We start from the raw sequence: 17081 nt of genomic DNA on the forward strand, positions 1-17081 counted from the left end.
AGCCTGGAGAAGAGGAGGCTGAGGGGAGACCTTATCACCACCTACAGCTACCTGAAGGGAGGTTGTAGAGAGGGGGGTGATGGTCTCTTCAGCCAGGTGACAGGAGATAGGACAAGGGGAAATGGCATGAAGCTGTGCCAGGGCAGGTTTAGATTGGATATTAGAAAAAAATTTTTACTGAAAGAGTTGTCAGGGCCTGGAACAGGCTGCCCAGGGCGGGGGTTTAGTCACCTTCCCTGGATGTGTTAAAAAAAAGGGTTGATGAGATACTTCGGGATATGGTTTAGCATAGGATGGGAATGGTTGGACTCGATCTTCAAGGGTCTCTTCCAACCCTGTGATTCTGTGAAAGGACAGTATTCCACTTTTAAAGATGACAACTAACCTTTCTACAGATAACCACTCTCATGTTTATATCTGATCTATGCGCCAGATGTACTACAGCTAGGAGATCTTTATAATTCACAGCAGGATCTGTAGGGGAGAAAGAAAAAACAACACAAATGACATCATGGAACAGAACGTAACAGCTAAGTATTAAAAAATGCTGCTAAGATCATATCTACATCTAGGGGTAGTAAAGGGAACAAACTTTAGGGAACTAAGAAAATGTTAGTTGAGACTAATGTGAAGTTTGACTAGAACAGCTCTGTAAGGTAACAGCTCCGGTCTTCCTGAACAAAAAATACCAAGTATGTCTGCCTCTCAGCAGCGCAAGTTCACTAATGGTAGACATAATGCTTGCTAATTACCTGCATACAGTACTTGGTTAAGAAGGTTTTTAATGAAAGAAACAGTAACTGTTGATTCATTCAGGAGGAGCCCCAGTCCAGAGTATCCCACTTCTCTGAGTCTCATCCGATGCTTGCTACGTTCATAAACTTTAGTACATTTCAGCATCTCTTCTACAATCTGCAAGAAAAAGTGCACACAAATGCAAAATAAACAGAAGGGAACATCCAGACCTCTTAAACATACTTGTTTATGATACAAGACACTGGTCCACTGTTTTTAAAAAAGTTTCCTTTGTATGCTAATCCAAACAAGATGGACTGGGTTGGTATTTTTTTTCAGTTTTAAAGATCCAAATACTTCAAGGAAACACTAATTCCACTGTGACTATGGCAGTAAACAATAACATCTTGCCAACATAACAAAGCTGGTTAGTATCTTTGCAATTGTATACGTTTCCGCAGTTAGACCACCGAAAAGTACGAATATATTAAGAAGATACAATTCAATTCATTACCTTGAAGACAAGTTCTCTAAGCCTGTCAGAGTATCTTTGATGCAGTAACAGAGCGTAAAGAATATCAGCATTCCCTGGTTCAAAAAGCAGTAAAAAAAGCTGGTCTGGGGTTGGGCTGGAATGAAGCAGGCTGAAGAGAACGTCCAGAATTCCACAAAGCTACAAAATCAAGGCAACTAAATTAATCCTCAGACATGTTCTGTTTGGGGAATATTTTCTTGGCTTTTGAATTTTACCCTTCACTTGTTATTAAACAGACATTTTGTCTGCCCAATACTACCACATTTTAAATCAGATTTTTAAATACCTTTTTCTATATATAGAACCCTTATCAAACAGAAATTACAGCTAGATAGCAAGTTCAAGTTCTGTTGATATCCACAAAATAGAAACCACATCATTACAACTTCTGTTCAGTTGATGTCACTTTATTTTGTAAACTGAGTGAACTTTTCTAACAGCAGTATTACACATCATGTGCTTTCTGACTTCTTCAGGAGGGGAGAAAAAACCCAACAGAAAACAAGGTAAAAGTATGGCCACCTGCACAGCACTTGGTCAAATTTCCAGTGTGCTTCTATAACCTGCCTCAACTACATCTAAACAGAACCACACATCAAGCAACACTTTGCTCATGATCTTTTTCTTTTTTGTTCCCCTCTCTAAGGACACAAGACAAGATTTCTAAACACCAAGAAGCAAAACTGAAACCTGTACCATTTAAACTATTAATTTATGCTATATTTGATACCTGCTCCTCTTCATTGGTGGCAGCTATGTATCCTACGATGCTCTGTATTTCTTCATGTGTTCCACCTTTGCTCAGGAAATATTTGATCAGACCATAGAGGGATGTCCGTATTGTTCTCAGGTCATCAGGAGCCAAATCACTGTCTTTACAGCCACTCCTATACACCAACAGACAGGAAAAGCAACCTAAGGAAGTTCTTCATAATTCATTAATAACAACTTAACTGTGCTACATTTGTTATTTTTCACCTACCAAGATATCATGGCACAAACTATCAACTCTTACTGAAGTAAGGCAACTGAATAGTAATAAGCAACAGTACATCTGAAGTGTAGGCTTATGCTGACCTAGATACAGGTCAGGATTTCAGTTTCCCCTTCCCACCCTCTAAAGGGAAGAGCAAGGTCTCTAGCCAGTCTTCTTCAATAGCACACCTGTATTCAGAAGCAGATACAAGTCACCAGAACTGAGAACTAAAATTTTAAATTCCTAGAAAAGATCCACTTGAAATTCTACAATGATACTAAAGAACTTAAAATTATACCCTCTGTTTTCACAATAACAATCTAAGATTTAATTTACATTGTTAATAAATCCTTCAATTTTGCATGTCTTTTCCAAGAATTTCTAGTATCACTGCCATTAGTCTTATATAATCCTATCATAACAATTAGACTCAATCAAAAGTAGCAAGTCAAATAGGAAAAAAAAAAAAAAGCCCCTTTGAAAATGAAATCATCCACCAAAAGCCAACCCACAGTTGTATTTATTAGTTTTCTCACTATAGTGATGTGGAAAAAAAACCCAACAGCCAGATCCAATAAATGAGCAGTTAGAAGAAGTGAAACTCATACCCATAATAAATCCTGAGTGTGTCTAGAAGAAACTGCACACCGTATTTCTTTCTGAATAGTCTTCTGCTGTCTTTGATGATTGTAGATAGATATTGTATATGTCCTAAAAAATAGTTTCCTATTAGAACCTACAGATTATGTCAAATGCAGAGTACTGTGTCTTTGCACAGTTGTCCAAGTCCAAGAGCTCACCAATTCTGAATGGAAAGTCCCCACTGTTCCAGATACTGAAGTCAAAAAGTAAGTGTTGATACATCTGTTGCAAAAGCTGCAGATTCTTCTCTACTGAGACTTGTTCTATCAACAACTGTACAGCCATCAGTACATTCACATCCATTAAGTTGCTCGGCACCTTTCCAAACAATAATAGCTGTTAGCACTCAAAATAGTGACTATTCTAATAAACTTCATTTAAAAAAAAAGTCAAACATTGAGATTCATTTATCTTCTACAGTAATGTCTACTTCAATTAAAAGCAATACAAGAAACACAAAACCAGTCTAGTTTGACTAATCATACAATACAGCACCTGTAACAGCAAAAATGCAAAACAAAAAAAGACAAACCACAATGCTTTAACTTGTACCTCAAGACCAACTCCTCACACCTTTCTGTTTTCAGCAACATAAGAAAAAAATGTCTGTACTAAGGAAACCCTTGAAGACCCTTGCATCCTGACCAAACTAAGAACATTTCAAAATGATCAGGACTTCATTAGTAACAGTCATTACTAAAGGATGTTTCTCAAATTTGCTCACCTTCTGTAACAAGACTCCTAGAGTGGCAACTCCATGGGAGTGAATAAGATCTTCTTGATTAACATGGTGTCTCTGTATAAAGTGTTTTATCATCAAGATGAAAGTTGCAACAATGTTCTTCTCCAAGCGTGCTTCTGCAAAACAGAACAGCAGCAAAAGCCTCATGATTTATTCTTGGACCACTCTATAAAAGCAGATGGGAAGACGTAAAATTAAGTGTCTGTATTCCTCACTATACCCTGAACTTTCAAATCCTTCTCTGTTTGTTCCTTAGCTGTAGGCTGCCTTTAATTTTTTTCCAGTGCAGAGTCATAGTCATTCCATGCCTCTCCAGGGCAAAGTGACCCCAAGTTGTGACTTCAGCTACTTCATCCATGTGGCTGTAAATTATAGATAAACTTCTTTCAGTTCCAATCTTTTGCACGTGCTGCAGTTGCTTTCCCTAGGTAGTTACTAACTGATACTAGGATTTGTTTTTAATTTTTAATTTATATTTTTTACACTTCACTTCAGCATTTAATATTCGAAACAAACAAGCTGATTTATCTTTCAAGGTCTGATTTCCCAGTGGTTCCTGTTAAAATCAAAGTTCATTCCCAATATTAGCACAGTTTTTGGGTTTTTTTTTTTTTTTGAAATCTAATCTTGAGGCTTCCTTTCTTTTTTACTTTAATTAAATTTTAACATTAAAGCCTGACTCTGTGGACGATGTAGGAGTCTGAGCATTTTCCTAAGAAAATAAAATTTGGCTAAAGGCTAAACATTAATGTACATTACTGTTCTGATGCGTGGCTGTCTGACCCAGCACTCAAGTTGTAGGAAAGCTTCTCCTACTGAATGCAGCATGCTTTGCATCAAACAATTTCTCAGAATAATCAGAGCAAACTTTTCAGAACAGAAATTTGAAAACTGCATACTTTTACATTAATGTAGTAGTAAGTCAAGAAAAGAAAAATAATGCTATTAAACACTGCTGTATTTTAACTATGTTGGTAAGTTAATTTAAATAGTGCTGAACTGGTAGTCACTATTCACGTTCAATATCCAGGAACAGAGTGAGTCTTTCAGCTTTACATGGGTACTCCAGAAAAGCCAGCACACAACAAAACAGCTTTCTGTCATTGACAGAAAGATTGAAGACCTTCAAAAACAAGCTCAGCAGTTATTGCAGCTCAACTGTACTTTCCTACCCGACGCTTTTGTGGATGACAACACCACCCAGTCTCCCTCTACAGGCGTCACTAGTTCTGGAGGTAGAGCTTCCCCTTTAGGCTTCTCAGGCATCTGTCCTCCAAGAAAACTGATCTGCTCCAGCAACGGAAACAGCACATTTATTCCACCAATACAGTTTATCATATCCTAAATCAAGAGAAAAAGGAGGAAAACACATCACCATAAAGATAATCCTCTGAACTACATGACAGAAATGTACTCCAAATAACAGGAATCTTACATACTCAAAAGTTGTATTGCATAGGCCAATAAATCGAGTTCATCAAAACTGTGACTGAAAATCCCTCACTTTGTACAAGGAGAGTTATTGCATGTTCTTTAACTTTTTAGCACTAATTTTCTGTCTGCCTGACTATTTCTCAACAACTATGGAATGCTTGCAGCTGAAGTAACAGGAGAATAGGAGAAACTTTGCGCTTCTTCATTGATACAGTCCATTTATATATATATAAATATATATATATATATATTAACATGGTTTGGCATGGGGGTTGGACCCGATGATCTCTCGAGATCCCTTCCAACCCCTACGATTCTGTGATTCTGTTAATCGGAATGTTTCACAAGCCACTTTGAGCCCAGTTCAAAAGACTGTGTTTAACACCATCACTGTTCTTCAGCTCGTTTTGAAGGTGCATTTTTACACCTCTGACCTCCTCTCTCCACATAAACATGGAAAACCAAAAGATACAAATCTTAGAAATAATCTGCTAAATACATTTGAAAAACACGAAACCCACATTCTTCTAATTTCTAAGAGACTTGCAGCAAGCAGTAAGGAAAGATTATACAAGATTATACAATTCTGTTCTTTAATCATATTCCTGCAAGTTTTCAAATTCAGGGAGTTAAATTAATAGATTTTTTTTTTAAAAAAGCAACTTTTCACATCGCTCAATTCTAACCCCTTTTTTAAGAATCAAGTCTCCTAAGCCCCCTTTTTTCCTCACAAGCATGCATAGCATAAGACTTTGGAACAAAGATTCTTGTAGTAAGGTGTAACACATTCACATCACAAGATCTGTAGTAGTGATTCACAGTGCCACTTAGAAATCTCAGCAAGCTAGCCAGAGAAACGTAGTCAAGTTGTCCAGGTTAGTCCAATAAAAACAATTGCGTAGCAAAATGTTAACAGCCAAAAAACCCAATATCCTACAAGCCTGTCTATTAACATGGGATACCACTCTACCTTCCCAGTTGCAAACATTGGGGAGAAGTAGAGAAAACCATCCTTTTCTCCATCATTTTCTACTTTTTCAATTGTCACTCTGCTCCATGTGTATTTATGATATCCCCTATCCAGTCCACACTTATCAAAACAAAACAGTTAAACTAAGAAAGTCTTTTAAATCCACAACATTTATCTTATGGATGAGGATTTCTATGTTTATGGAGCAAAGCAAGAGAGACCACAGACCTGCAGCTTTTGGAAACAAATAAATTCACAGCTGAAAAACAGGATTTGTCTGAACATTAGTAACTGTAGCTCCTTCCAGGCTGTACCTATCTTCTCATAAGCTCCTCACCAGCTCCTGTTTTTTTTCCTCACTCTACAGGAAGACCTCAAGAGGGTGCTAAACCCCATCATGTTTGTTAATGAATGATTCTCCTAAAACTTGCACTCAAAATATGCCTTTCCATAAAGCTAGAGAAGTAAACATTCCTCACCCACCACCCTTCCCACTACCGGGGAAGATGAAACCATTTTCAAACTATTAATAACTATGAATAGTTTTCAAACTGAGCAAAATAAACTAGCAAGGGTCTGAATTTTCTGAATATTAATTCCCCACAAGTCAGCATACGTACAGTACAGCTCCAAAGATCATAGAATCATAGAATTGTAGGGGTTGGAAGGGACCTCGAGAGATCATCAGGTCCAACCCCCCTGCCAAAGCAGCTCCCTAGGACATATCACTCAGATATGTGTCCAGACTGGTCTTGAATATCTCCAGAGATGGAGACTCCACCACCTCCCTGGGCAGCCTGTCCCAGGGCTCTGTCACCCTCACTGTGAAAAAGTTTTTCCGCATGTTGGTGTGGAACTTCCTGTGCTCCAACTTGCAGCCATTGCCCCTTGTCCTGTCCCCACAGATACTGCCTTATTTAGTTTGCTACCACAGTTGACTGATCACTGTTCATAAAAAAGAAACCCTGTTTGTATTTGTTTCATACATTTTTCCTGATGACAAATCAAGATTTGGTATTCGAGCGACAAGTTTTCTATACTCAGGTTTCGGATTTTATTTTTTTCCCCTCAAAGCTGAAAGTCCTTCACCAAAGACTCTGTCTATAAACCAGAACTGGATGTATTTTATCTAAAACAAATAAATCCTTATTTACTTCACTGTTTCTTGATCAAACTCTGATACCGTCAATAACTTGACTTCCTCATGCAGAGATAAGCCTGGCTTTGACTTTTGATACTAATGTGTGTTAGTGACCAGGGAACAATTAAGCACACAAAAATATTTATTAAGCTGGTGTGAATTTCAGGGTTTCCTCCTCCTCCTCCCCATGAACCATCAAGCAGAGAAGCATATGCTATTTTACACAGAACCACCTAATGTACATCTAACTTGCCAAAATGGAGCACCAAGGCTAATACTAAATCTCACTGGCAGCACTGACAAAATTGTCAGTTTTAATTCCATAGTATAAAGTCAGATCTGAACTGTCAGTGTCACGAGACTAAGAATTTAACTGATGAACCAAATAAAAACTTAAGGACATTATGTTTTGGTTAAGAACACCAAATACAGACAGTTCTGCTATAATACAATACCTCAGCAGGAGACTAGAAAACACTTTAGCAAAAAGGTATTAAATATTAAGCTCCAGTACTAATATAGAATATCGCTGTGTTTACAACTGCTAGTGAAAATTAAACAAAGACAATTTGCATAGCCTGTAAGAATCAGATACCCCAATGTATTCAACAATAAGGAAAAAAATATGAAACAATTAGTGTACAGCAGACACAGAATAAATTCTAACACTTCAGAGAAAACACCAAATATCCACTAAAATGAGGCTTTTGGACTGCAAAATCTTTTAGTACTTTTTGCAGTGTTTTAACTCCACACCTTGTTTTTTGCTGAAGTCGGTCTGCAATTCAATAACTTACTTTTTATTACATGACTAACACAGCAAAATTCACAAGTGTTAACCCTACTAATTTGGATCTCATTCAGAGTTTAAGACTGCAAGAAACCCATGACAGCATCTTCTAGAGATGACAAAATGCTTTCAATACATAACAAGCATTGAATAGATTATAAAGAGCAGCCAGCTGTCACAGAAGATCTTAATGCTCTAAAGAGCACTAGTCCTTTTAAGTTCTCAATACATGTAACATAATACTACTACAGGTACAGGATTAACACATTAATTCTCATTACAAAAGCACACTGTAACCACAAAATGTCATCTGCATTATGATGATTGTTTCAGGCATTCAAAATGTCACATAAAGATATACAGCCAACTCTCATATTTACATCAGGTTCGGCTTCTTCAGACATTACCTTGATGTCCCAGTTCACTACTTTGTTTCCAGTTAGTCTTCCATGTAAAAGATTTGGAGACAGGTCAAGACAAATTGGGTTTCTGCAGGCCTGTTAAACAAATGAACAGACTATAATATGATTTAGGAAACAGCTTATTGATGCGTGAACACGTAAGATTTCTGTAACAGGTTTCAGGAAATTAGTGCCATTGGGTTCATATTAACAATTTGGAATCCCTGGACCATCATATGTTATCTCAGGTTTGATATTCACAATTGTACAAAATAATTCTGTCCTTCTGCCAAACAAGAACAAAACCTACTATCTCTGAGCATGACTACACTTTAAGAAGACTCCCACAGCTCCTGATCTTCCCATAACAACCCCAGCGTAAAGATGGAAGGCTCACCTGGTTTATGAAATGTCAAAACAAAAAAGGCTATCTAGAATATATACTGAAATTACTGCACACTGTGTAATCAAAGAGAAATTATGTATTGTTTCATACCTTTGGTGTATAATGAAGCAGCACCTTACTGGGGAGGTCTGCTGCTTCAGCTTCTTGAGACTTCCATGGAGTTAAACAGTTTGGACCTATTAAAAATATAAATAAATATAATTTATATAAATAACATATTTAAGAGTCCACTGGATAGTAATGCTGACCTCCACAAATTTTATACTACTAAACTTTGTGGCAATAACAAATATGACACTTAGAACCACACTGATTTGAAAAATGCTTTGAAACACTCTCTCTGACTTGAATCATTTATTTCATAGGGTCTGCTTAGGGATAAATTCTTGATAAAAAGCTGCACTACACAAAGAATCTTTTACACATTCAATCAGCTCTAATGTTTCTGTCTTCACAAATTCCTATTTCATATTTGACACCAATATCTGTCATCAAGCCCAAGTGTCCAGAAAATGAGTAATCTTCCAGATATTTTGTATTACTAAACCAACCAATTTCCTTTAAATGATAGAAGTGGTTTTATGCTAATCCCTAACAACTTCAAGTCATTACAGAACCTAATCACTTAACACCTTGAACTGTAAGGCAAAGGTTATCAGAATGTTTTAAAATGACCCCTTAATTATTGCTTCATGTGGAAAAATCCTCAAGCACAAATCACCTTTAAGTGGCCTATCAAAACAAAGGACAATATTTTAAGAGTCTCCACTGTAAACTCACACTTAGGCAAACAGTTGCAAAAGTCAGGAACTGAAAATGTTCCCTCACATTTTGATTTTGGCAGGCCTATTTTACATATAAATAGTTGAGTTTATGGAATCATAATATTTTAAGTAAAGTTTCAGAAACTACTTATCATTCTGTTTTAAACTTTTAAGGCCCTGACACTTAGGTCAGCTCCACAATTCTTCTGGATTGTATTATATTCATTATGTATCTGTGTACCACAAAGCACAGTGGGGTCTTGTCCATAACTCATCCCTTTTATTCCACTAAAACCAATACAATCACCACTTACCTGCTAAATATAATGCTTTCACCTGAGGAGGTTGCAGTGCTTCATGAAAAATGATAACTGATCCAAGTTGACCCTCCAAAGATGTTGGACACCCCCATTCACTGTCCTGTGTTCCCGCTGAGATCATCTTGGTGATGAGCTCTGGTTTTCCAAGCTTCCCACCCCAACTTCCTGTAGAGAGAATGCCCCCAAGTGATGTCCGATGGGGCATAATAGGGGAGGAAAAAGGCGGATCTGGTATCTGAGATGGAGGAGGAGTAGTTGTTCTTTGACCAGCTGAACCAATGCAGCAAGAAGTAAAAGACTGGAGAGTCACACATGGAAGAAAGAAAACAGAACCACATTGTGTAAATGCAACCTCCTCTTTTCACAGTTTACAAAGCAAATCTGAAGACTATCTCTGGAAACCCTGAACTAAATAAATTCAGTGCAACAAGTTCTGCTATGCTCTAGAAAAATAATCCAGCACAGCAGGCCAAAAAGGGAGCATATACTTTCCACAACAGCCAAGAGTGTCCTTTCTCCAAATAAGAGTCACCTCAACTACTGTGTGACCTCTAGCAGTGGCAAAGCCAGAAAGGACAGTGCTCCAGATACTCTGGGTAAACACTCCTCTTCTGGATTGTATTTCAGAATAGAGAACCAGCATATCTGCTACTGTACATTTCTCATTTCAGTTATTCCACTCAAATAGATGCTCTCATGGGAAGCTCACCTTATTTTTAGCTTCCTTGAAGCTTAGTCTACAGACGAGCAAAGTCCAGGGTTTTGTCTCACAATGGGAGTTATATTGACTATTTTTTCAAGTGTTACAAGGATTTTACTACGACTGAGCCCAACATAAGCTTTACTCAACATACTTCACAAATATCAAATTAGTATTTAGAAGAGAGGTAACAATGTTCAGCATTGTGGCCCAGTACAAAATATGTGTGTTCGAAAATGAATGGACAATGCTTACCAAGAAAACTAAACATTTTGATGGCTCATATGATTTGGGGGGGGGCTGTTTGCTTTTTAACACATAAACCACATTCAAAATGGTTAGATTAACTGCATGTAATCTGTTTATCCAGCTAACAAGGCAGGTATGAGGTTAATTAAGGGAACATACACAAAAAGTACATACAGCAAAAAAAAAAAACTTACTGCTGAAAACAATAGGGAGTATTTCTCATTGAGTTTTGTCATACAAATCCTACAGGAAGAGCTGTGATCTATTGCAATTTACTCATACATTTGTCAGAATGGTCAGGTAATTATTTTGAGGAAAACCCCCACAATCTAATCAAGATAATCCAGTTTTTGTTTTGTTTTTATATTGAGGTAACTGAACAGTCATTAATTAACGGTTAATTGTACTCCAAACTGATACTCTGGACATGGTCCAAAGTTGAAGAGAAGCTTATTAAGCACTAGGCTATCTTAAACTCTTACACAATTTCCAAATAAAAAAAGCCAGCTATGTTGTTCTACGAGAGCTCATCAGAACAGGGGTATGGCTCAGAAGGTGATCTTACTTCATTCATGGCAGGGAATCGAAGTGGGGCAGAGACCTTCTGCTGTCCATTGACGTAGATGTACACAAGGCTCTGACCAAAGGGCCTCTTTCCAGGCATGTGAACAATGGTTATGTTGTACTGGTTAAACAATGTAGAATAATTAAGTCATTATTAAGAATTAGTGAAATAAATGTAGGGAAATATTTACCTTATATCTACTAATTTGGTGAAGAAATACCTTAAGAAAATAAAGCCAAAACATCGACAAAAAGATAAGTCTGCCTGTCAGTTACTTCCACTTTTAAGTAGCTTACATATAAACAGTTTTTTTAAGAGATAAAGCTCTTACCCAATAATGCACATCAGTTCTTAAGTGTAGCAACAAAAAAGGGCAAGGCAGAAACATAGTAGCACATTTTATTCATTCACATAGTACCACAGGCACCTATGCTTGTTACAATACTAAAAAAAAAATCTGCATGTTAAAACACCTTTAAGCATGCAAATAGCAAATGCCTAATAAAATAGGCACAATTTAATTCAATAAGACAATAATCTATATGGAAATTGCTTGCAATATGTGACATTAGTTCTGTTCTTATGCAATGAATTATTTAAATAAGATAAAATAGACCATTTGTAAAACAAAAAAATTACCTTTGACTTCTGAGCTAACAGTACTATATTACCCAAAATGTTTTTCAGTATCACATCTTACCCAGAGAGAGTCAAAAAAACAATGGTCAGGCAGCATCACTGTTGCATATTCCCTCTTTGTGCAAACTGCAACCACCAATACTCCAGAGCATGTGATAAAGGCTTCAAATCCCATACCGCTTCCCGTAAAAAAGCTACAGAAAAAGACAATACAACACACAATCAAGGACTCCAAAACTGTTGGCAGTCACCTAACACTATGTTCATTAGGGAGAGACCCAACTAAAGCCTATTGTCACTTGTCCAATATGTGACTGGCTGGCTGTTCCAAAAAAAACAACCCAAAAAACAGGACCAAGAACTGGCTCAAAGAAAGGACACCAAGGCACAGGACGTGCAGGCCAAAGGTGATCCACAAAGCTCTCATAGCATCTTGCACCCATCCATCATTACATGAAAACGTAACGTCAGTCCACACAAGTAATGCTTCAGTGTGCCCCACACAAAGTCCTGCCTGCACAGTCCCTGGCAGCCCCAATATTGTAATTAAGAGGAGACTGGTCTGCAAGCTGTGCTGGTTTCTATCAAGTAAATTGTGTTCGCCAGCCCCTGGTAAAACCGCCAATATTGCATGCAGATTTCTGACATTCCTGTTACAATTAGTAGATATGTCTTCTTCCATTTGCCTTGCTTTGTACTGCAGTGCAGATATATTGTTGAGATATGACATATTTTAAAGACCAAAACAACATATGGATGAACTCTTCTAGAAAGTGCAGAAAGCTCCACCTTTAATGTTATAGAGAAATCTGCATTAAAACTCTGATGATACAATAAGCATCATCATGAATGTTTTTATCTACAATTATCTACCAGCAAGAACCTTATCTTAGTGAAAATGTAAACATAGTTAATCTTATTTCACTCATGTAATGAAGAAAATCAGCTGTAAGCCGCTATCTACGAATATGTCCTGCAAGCACAGCCTGGCCTCAAGAAAACTTTCACTTTTTAAGAAATTCTGAACTACTATACCCTTAGGTACCATTATTTCAAGTGGATACATTAACTACTGTACTACCAAATACCTGTATCTATCAACGGAACACACAAACATACAAGCACAGAAAGCATGAGTATTACAGACAGCCTAAATAGATATAAGTTGTCCTACAACAGAGCAGTTAGATCAACCTTTAATGATTTAGTTCAGTTGTGTGTGTGCTTAAGCATGTCAAACTGAAACTGGAATTTTAAACATTTCCTCTTTTTTTTTTTTTATTAATTCCAGTGTACTACTATTTTAGCTCCCCAAAACTAGAATAATGTCTTAAAAATGGTAATAGAAAGCTAGTTGTTGGTCTAATATCATCACACTGAAATTCAACTGAAGTTTCTTAACTTTGCAGTGCAACACCACCCCAGTTTTCTGCAACTACAGCTTACTGAAGATCTTTAATGGGACACACTGATGAACTCTGGGAACAGAGTTGTGGTGGTTCTTCAGGTGGCATCCTTCATCAGGGCTCTGCTACACAGGTACACAGGGCAGCCACAGAAACCCAAGAGGTCTCAACCTGTCACCACTGCTTATTAATAAACAGAAGTAACGTGCTCGACACACGGGTTTGGAAAATATGAGTTCTGTTATCACTGGAATTGCATTCTTCAACATCTCCCCTGAAACCCCAGTGCAGTAAAATGGACTGAAGGGAGCAAGAGATTCTTCAGTGAGCATTCCCTCATTCTAGATTTTGTTTGCTGCTCAATATCACTACCCAAAAAGTTAAATTATACCAAGAACCATTCACATCAATGTCTTATTTAAGCAAATGAAGGTGCCCTTTTCATTGCCCTCTCATACAGAGAAAAGATTTCATTACACATACAGAAAAAATGAGAAGGCTGTTCTGTATTCGGGTGGGGGTTTTTTTTTGGGGGGGGGGGGGCTTGATGGTTTAACAAAATTTGGAGCTGTGGATATTGAAACCGTAGACAAGGCAATATTGTAACTGAGAAATTACATGCTTATTTCTGTAACACAGCTTGGCTCTGGTGACAGATGAAACTGCTCTCTTTCTCAAACTCAGCACTATATGCAGCATTCTACGAAGATAAGCAGAAGTACAGCATGTCAGAGAGTACCATATGCCAGGGGGAACGGATGACCTAGATTCGTGCTGGTGAAGCAGTTATAGTAACTATACCTATAGAGTTGCTTCCGCTTGCCACTTTTGCTAGTTGTGCTAGGGTCCACCCGGTCCTGGTCAAGGCAGAGCCAAGCATTGAAAGAAAACGCAGAGCCTGGCCACTTATGAATTGATGGGACAGCAATTCCAGCCATGCTGTGGCACAGGTTGAAATACTGCAAGGCACAAGCCATGCCCTGCTTCCGGGCCATTGCCAGAATGGCTCGCATCACTGGAACAACGTAAGGGTGAGCACGCTTTGGTTCCTCAGTCCTCAGGAGCCGTATCAGTTGAAGCAGTTCTTCTGAGCCCATTGACTGACTCCCCAAAGAGCCCAGAAGCGCAATCAGATTCTCTGCACAAGTGCAATGGAGTGCGGAGTGGGAATTTAGTGTCTCGATGATGCGGATGACCATATTCGCGTTGACGCACGTGGAACGACTCTGTCTGTTAATACAGCAGATCAGCCTCAACCAATTTGAGATGAAAATCTGCAGGTCGTGAGACTCAAGTTCTGGAAGCCACTGGATAAGCAGCAATAAGGGCTGGACATTACTAATGCCTAGCATCCCAACAGCCATGTGGTCACCTTCAACAGCCTGAAAGACAGAGAACTCAGACGTGAAATACAATAAAATCCAATAATCTAGGGCTAGTAGTACTGTTTAAAAGATGTAAGCATTTTAGCACATCTCACCATATTCATGAGTTCTTCCAGCAATTCCCGTGAGGGTTGACCCAGCGATTTTAGTACCTCATATATGTGTGCATAACCAATCCTCTCCTTGAAGACCTCCTGAGGATAAAAATCTCAGTCTCATTAACAGATAAAATAGACCCCAAAAAAATCCTGTCTAATTTAACACAAAATCATTAGAATGCTAAAGAACTCTTTTTGATAATATGCCCATTGTGCTATCTCTAGAATGCTACACGTGAGAAAGATCTTACTGCAGCACACAGATAAACAAGTAAAAGATCAAAATGATCTTTTAATAATGACCTATAAAAGATAATTGCCTTGGTATAATCAAAATATTAATTCTATCACAAAAAGCTAACAGCTTTAGTTTTAAATGCAAATTATAGCATGAAATTATTACAGAAGTGTTAAAAGTATTCAGATACTAATTTCAGAGCGAAAGATTTTCCTATACCAGCTTGATTAAAACCCACCCACCCTAAACACTTCAAAAAGCAGAAAAGCATTCCAAGGAAGTTTTTCAGAAAAACTAAATGATTTCATATGAAGAAAAAAATTAATCAAGCACCGAAATCCATGCTCTGGCACCCGTTTATTCTGCTAGAAAACATCCAACACATCATATAGAATGGATAATCCCAACTGTATTCTGCACTGAAAGACAGACACTTTGTTTTTTTAAAAGGCTGCATCTGTCAGTGAAAGCAAGATGATTGTGTAAGTAAATATGGAAAAAAACCCCAATATATGTCATAGTGGAAGTACAACTGAAAACTTTATTGTCCCTTAGTGAATCACAGCCAGTTCCCACCTCCACAAGCAACTCTTCCCAGGCCTTCCTGAGTCAGTGAGCACTCCAAGTAGCACCCTGGAGAGCATAACTGACCCTGGTTTTTCTCACTCAGACTGTACTATAACTGGCAACCAAGTTAGGTGACTCCTGTTCTTTCTTTAGACTCCACTGTGCATCCACATCCCTTTTTGACAGCAATTCCATCACAGGTTAATTTAAATCCCCGATAAAACTACAACAAACTTCTGTCTGAAAATTCCTCCAATCCATCAATTCTACCCCACATTTTCATGTCACAACAGAGGATGTGCTTTCTTTACAAAGGTTTCAAATGCCATTAACATGCTGATCTTCCAGTTTTGATGGAAAGATGGCTCAGTGTCCAGCCATTAGACACATACAAAGGGATAAGCAATGCTGATCAGCTATTCCTATCTGGCAGGAAGGCCCAGCTACAGTCTGCTCAGCGAAATTCGTCAAGGCATTGTGATCAAAAACACTAATTTGAAACAGGATCAAGAAGCATACTATGAACAGACCTCTTACCTTAGCAGCTGGAGACTTGTGCATTACTGCTGTGAGGGCTTGAATGGTTGATACTGCCAAGCGGTCTAGATGTCCCTGAAATACCTAAAAAGTAGCAGGTACATAAGCTACTTAATGAGCAAAGACAGTTCAGCTCCAAAAATCTATACTGTGCCCACTTGCCAGAAGGGAAATGAAGAGTTTGCTAACATGCTTCAAAAAATCATCTCCCCACCAGTCAAGATTTCATAACCCCACGACCTACAAAGAATATATAACAGTAGACAACCAGCCACACACTGCAAGAGGAGAGAAGCATTCACAACACACGCTGCACCTCAAATATTCTGATGGACAAACAGGTTTTCCTCATGCGGCTAATGGACAACCTCAAGCGGGAGGGAGGAAAACAATTAGGAAACCTCTTGCAGTGTGTGTGTGTGTGCTGCTGGACAATCAGGCACCTGCAGTCCATATAAAGTGCTTTCTTTTTCATCCAAATCCCTACGCACCAACACAACACACACACACACAAATTATAAGAGATAAGTCATACCAGCACAGTAAAGTGGCTGCCTTACCCATAGTCTCATCGCATTAATCAACATCTCTTTTTCCAATTCAAGTCATCTTTTGAGTTTTTTTTCCTATCATTCCTGTTTATATTGATATAGCTATAGTGGTTTGAAGGACAAAAGTGTTGGCTCAATATTTTGCATCCATCTGTAACCCTACTTAGCAAAACTGTGCAAGCAAACAAACTGTTTCATCCTCTCTGAAGTACTATATGCATATCAGACATTTTTTAAATGAAGTGTCAAAAATCAGAAGACTGTTAGACATGAAGAAACATTTACATGCA

At 38.1% G+C, this 17081-nt stretch overlaps 1 protein-coding gene across 2 annotated transcripts in view; it reads right to left on the reverse strand.

The window, feature by feature from the left end:
- The window catches only part of NBEAL1 (neurobeachin like 1), an 83929-nt gene that overhangs the window by 30824 nt on the left and 36024 nt on the right, over window positions 1-17081 (reverse strand). For both annotated transcript variants that reach the window (XM_084265714.1, XM_084265713.1), the window contains 16 exons: window positions 16241-16324; window positions 14896-14994; window positions 14217-14797; window positions 12071-12203; window positions 11371-11490; window positions 9851-10154; window positions 8863-8948; window positions 8373-8462; window positions 4803-4971; window positions 3613-3746; window positions 3047-3206; window positions 2855-2957; window positions 2001-2157; window positions 1250-1408; window positions 753-912; window positions 386-474 (listed from right to left, as the gene is read on the reverse strand). In XM_084265714.1, the coding sequence (XP_084121840.1) occupies window positions 386-474; window positions 753-912; window positions 1250-1408; window positions 2001-2157; window positions 2855-2957; window positions 3047-3206; window positions 3613-3746; window positions 4803-4971; window positions 8373-8462; window positions 8863-8948; window positions 9851-10154; window positions 11371-11490; window positions 12071-12203; window positions 14217-14797; window positions 14896-14994; window positions 16241-16324 (2628 nt within the window). The remainder of the gene's footprint in view (window positions 1-385; window positions 475-752; window positions 913-1249; window positions 1409-2000; window positions 2158-2854; window positions 2958-3046; window positions 3207-3612; window positions 3747-4802; window positions 4972-8372; window positions 8463-8862; window positions 8949-9850; window positions 10155-11370; window positions 11491-12070; window positions 12204-14216; window positions 14798-14895; window positions 14995-16240; window positions 16325-17081) is intronic.

This window comes from Gallinula chloropus (assembly GCF_964237585.1).
Source record: "Gallinula chloropus genome assembly, chromosome: 5".
Lineage (NCBI taxonomy): Eukaryota > Metazoa > Chordata > Aves > Gruiformes > Rallidae > Gallinula > Gallinula chloropus.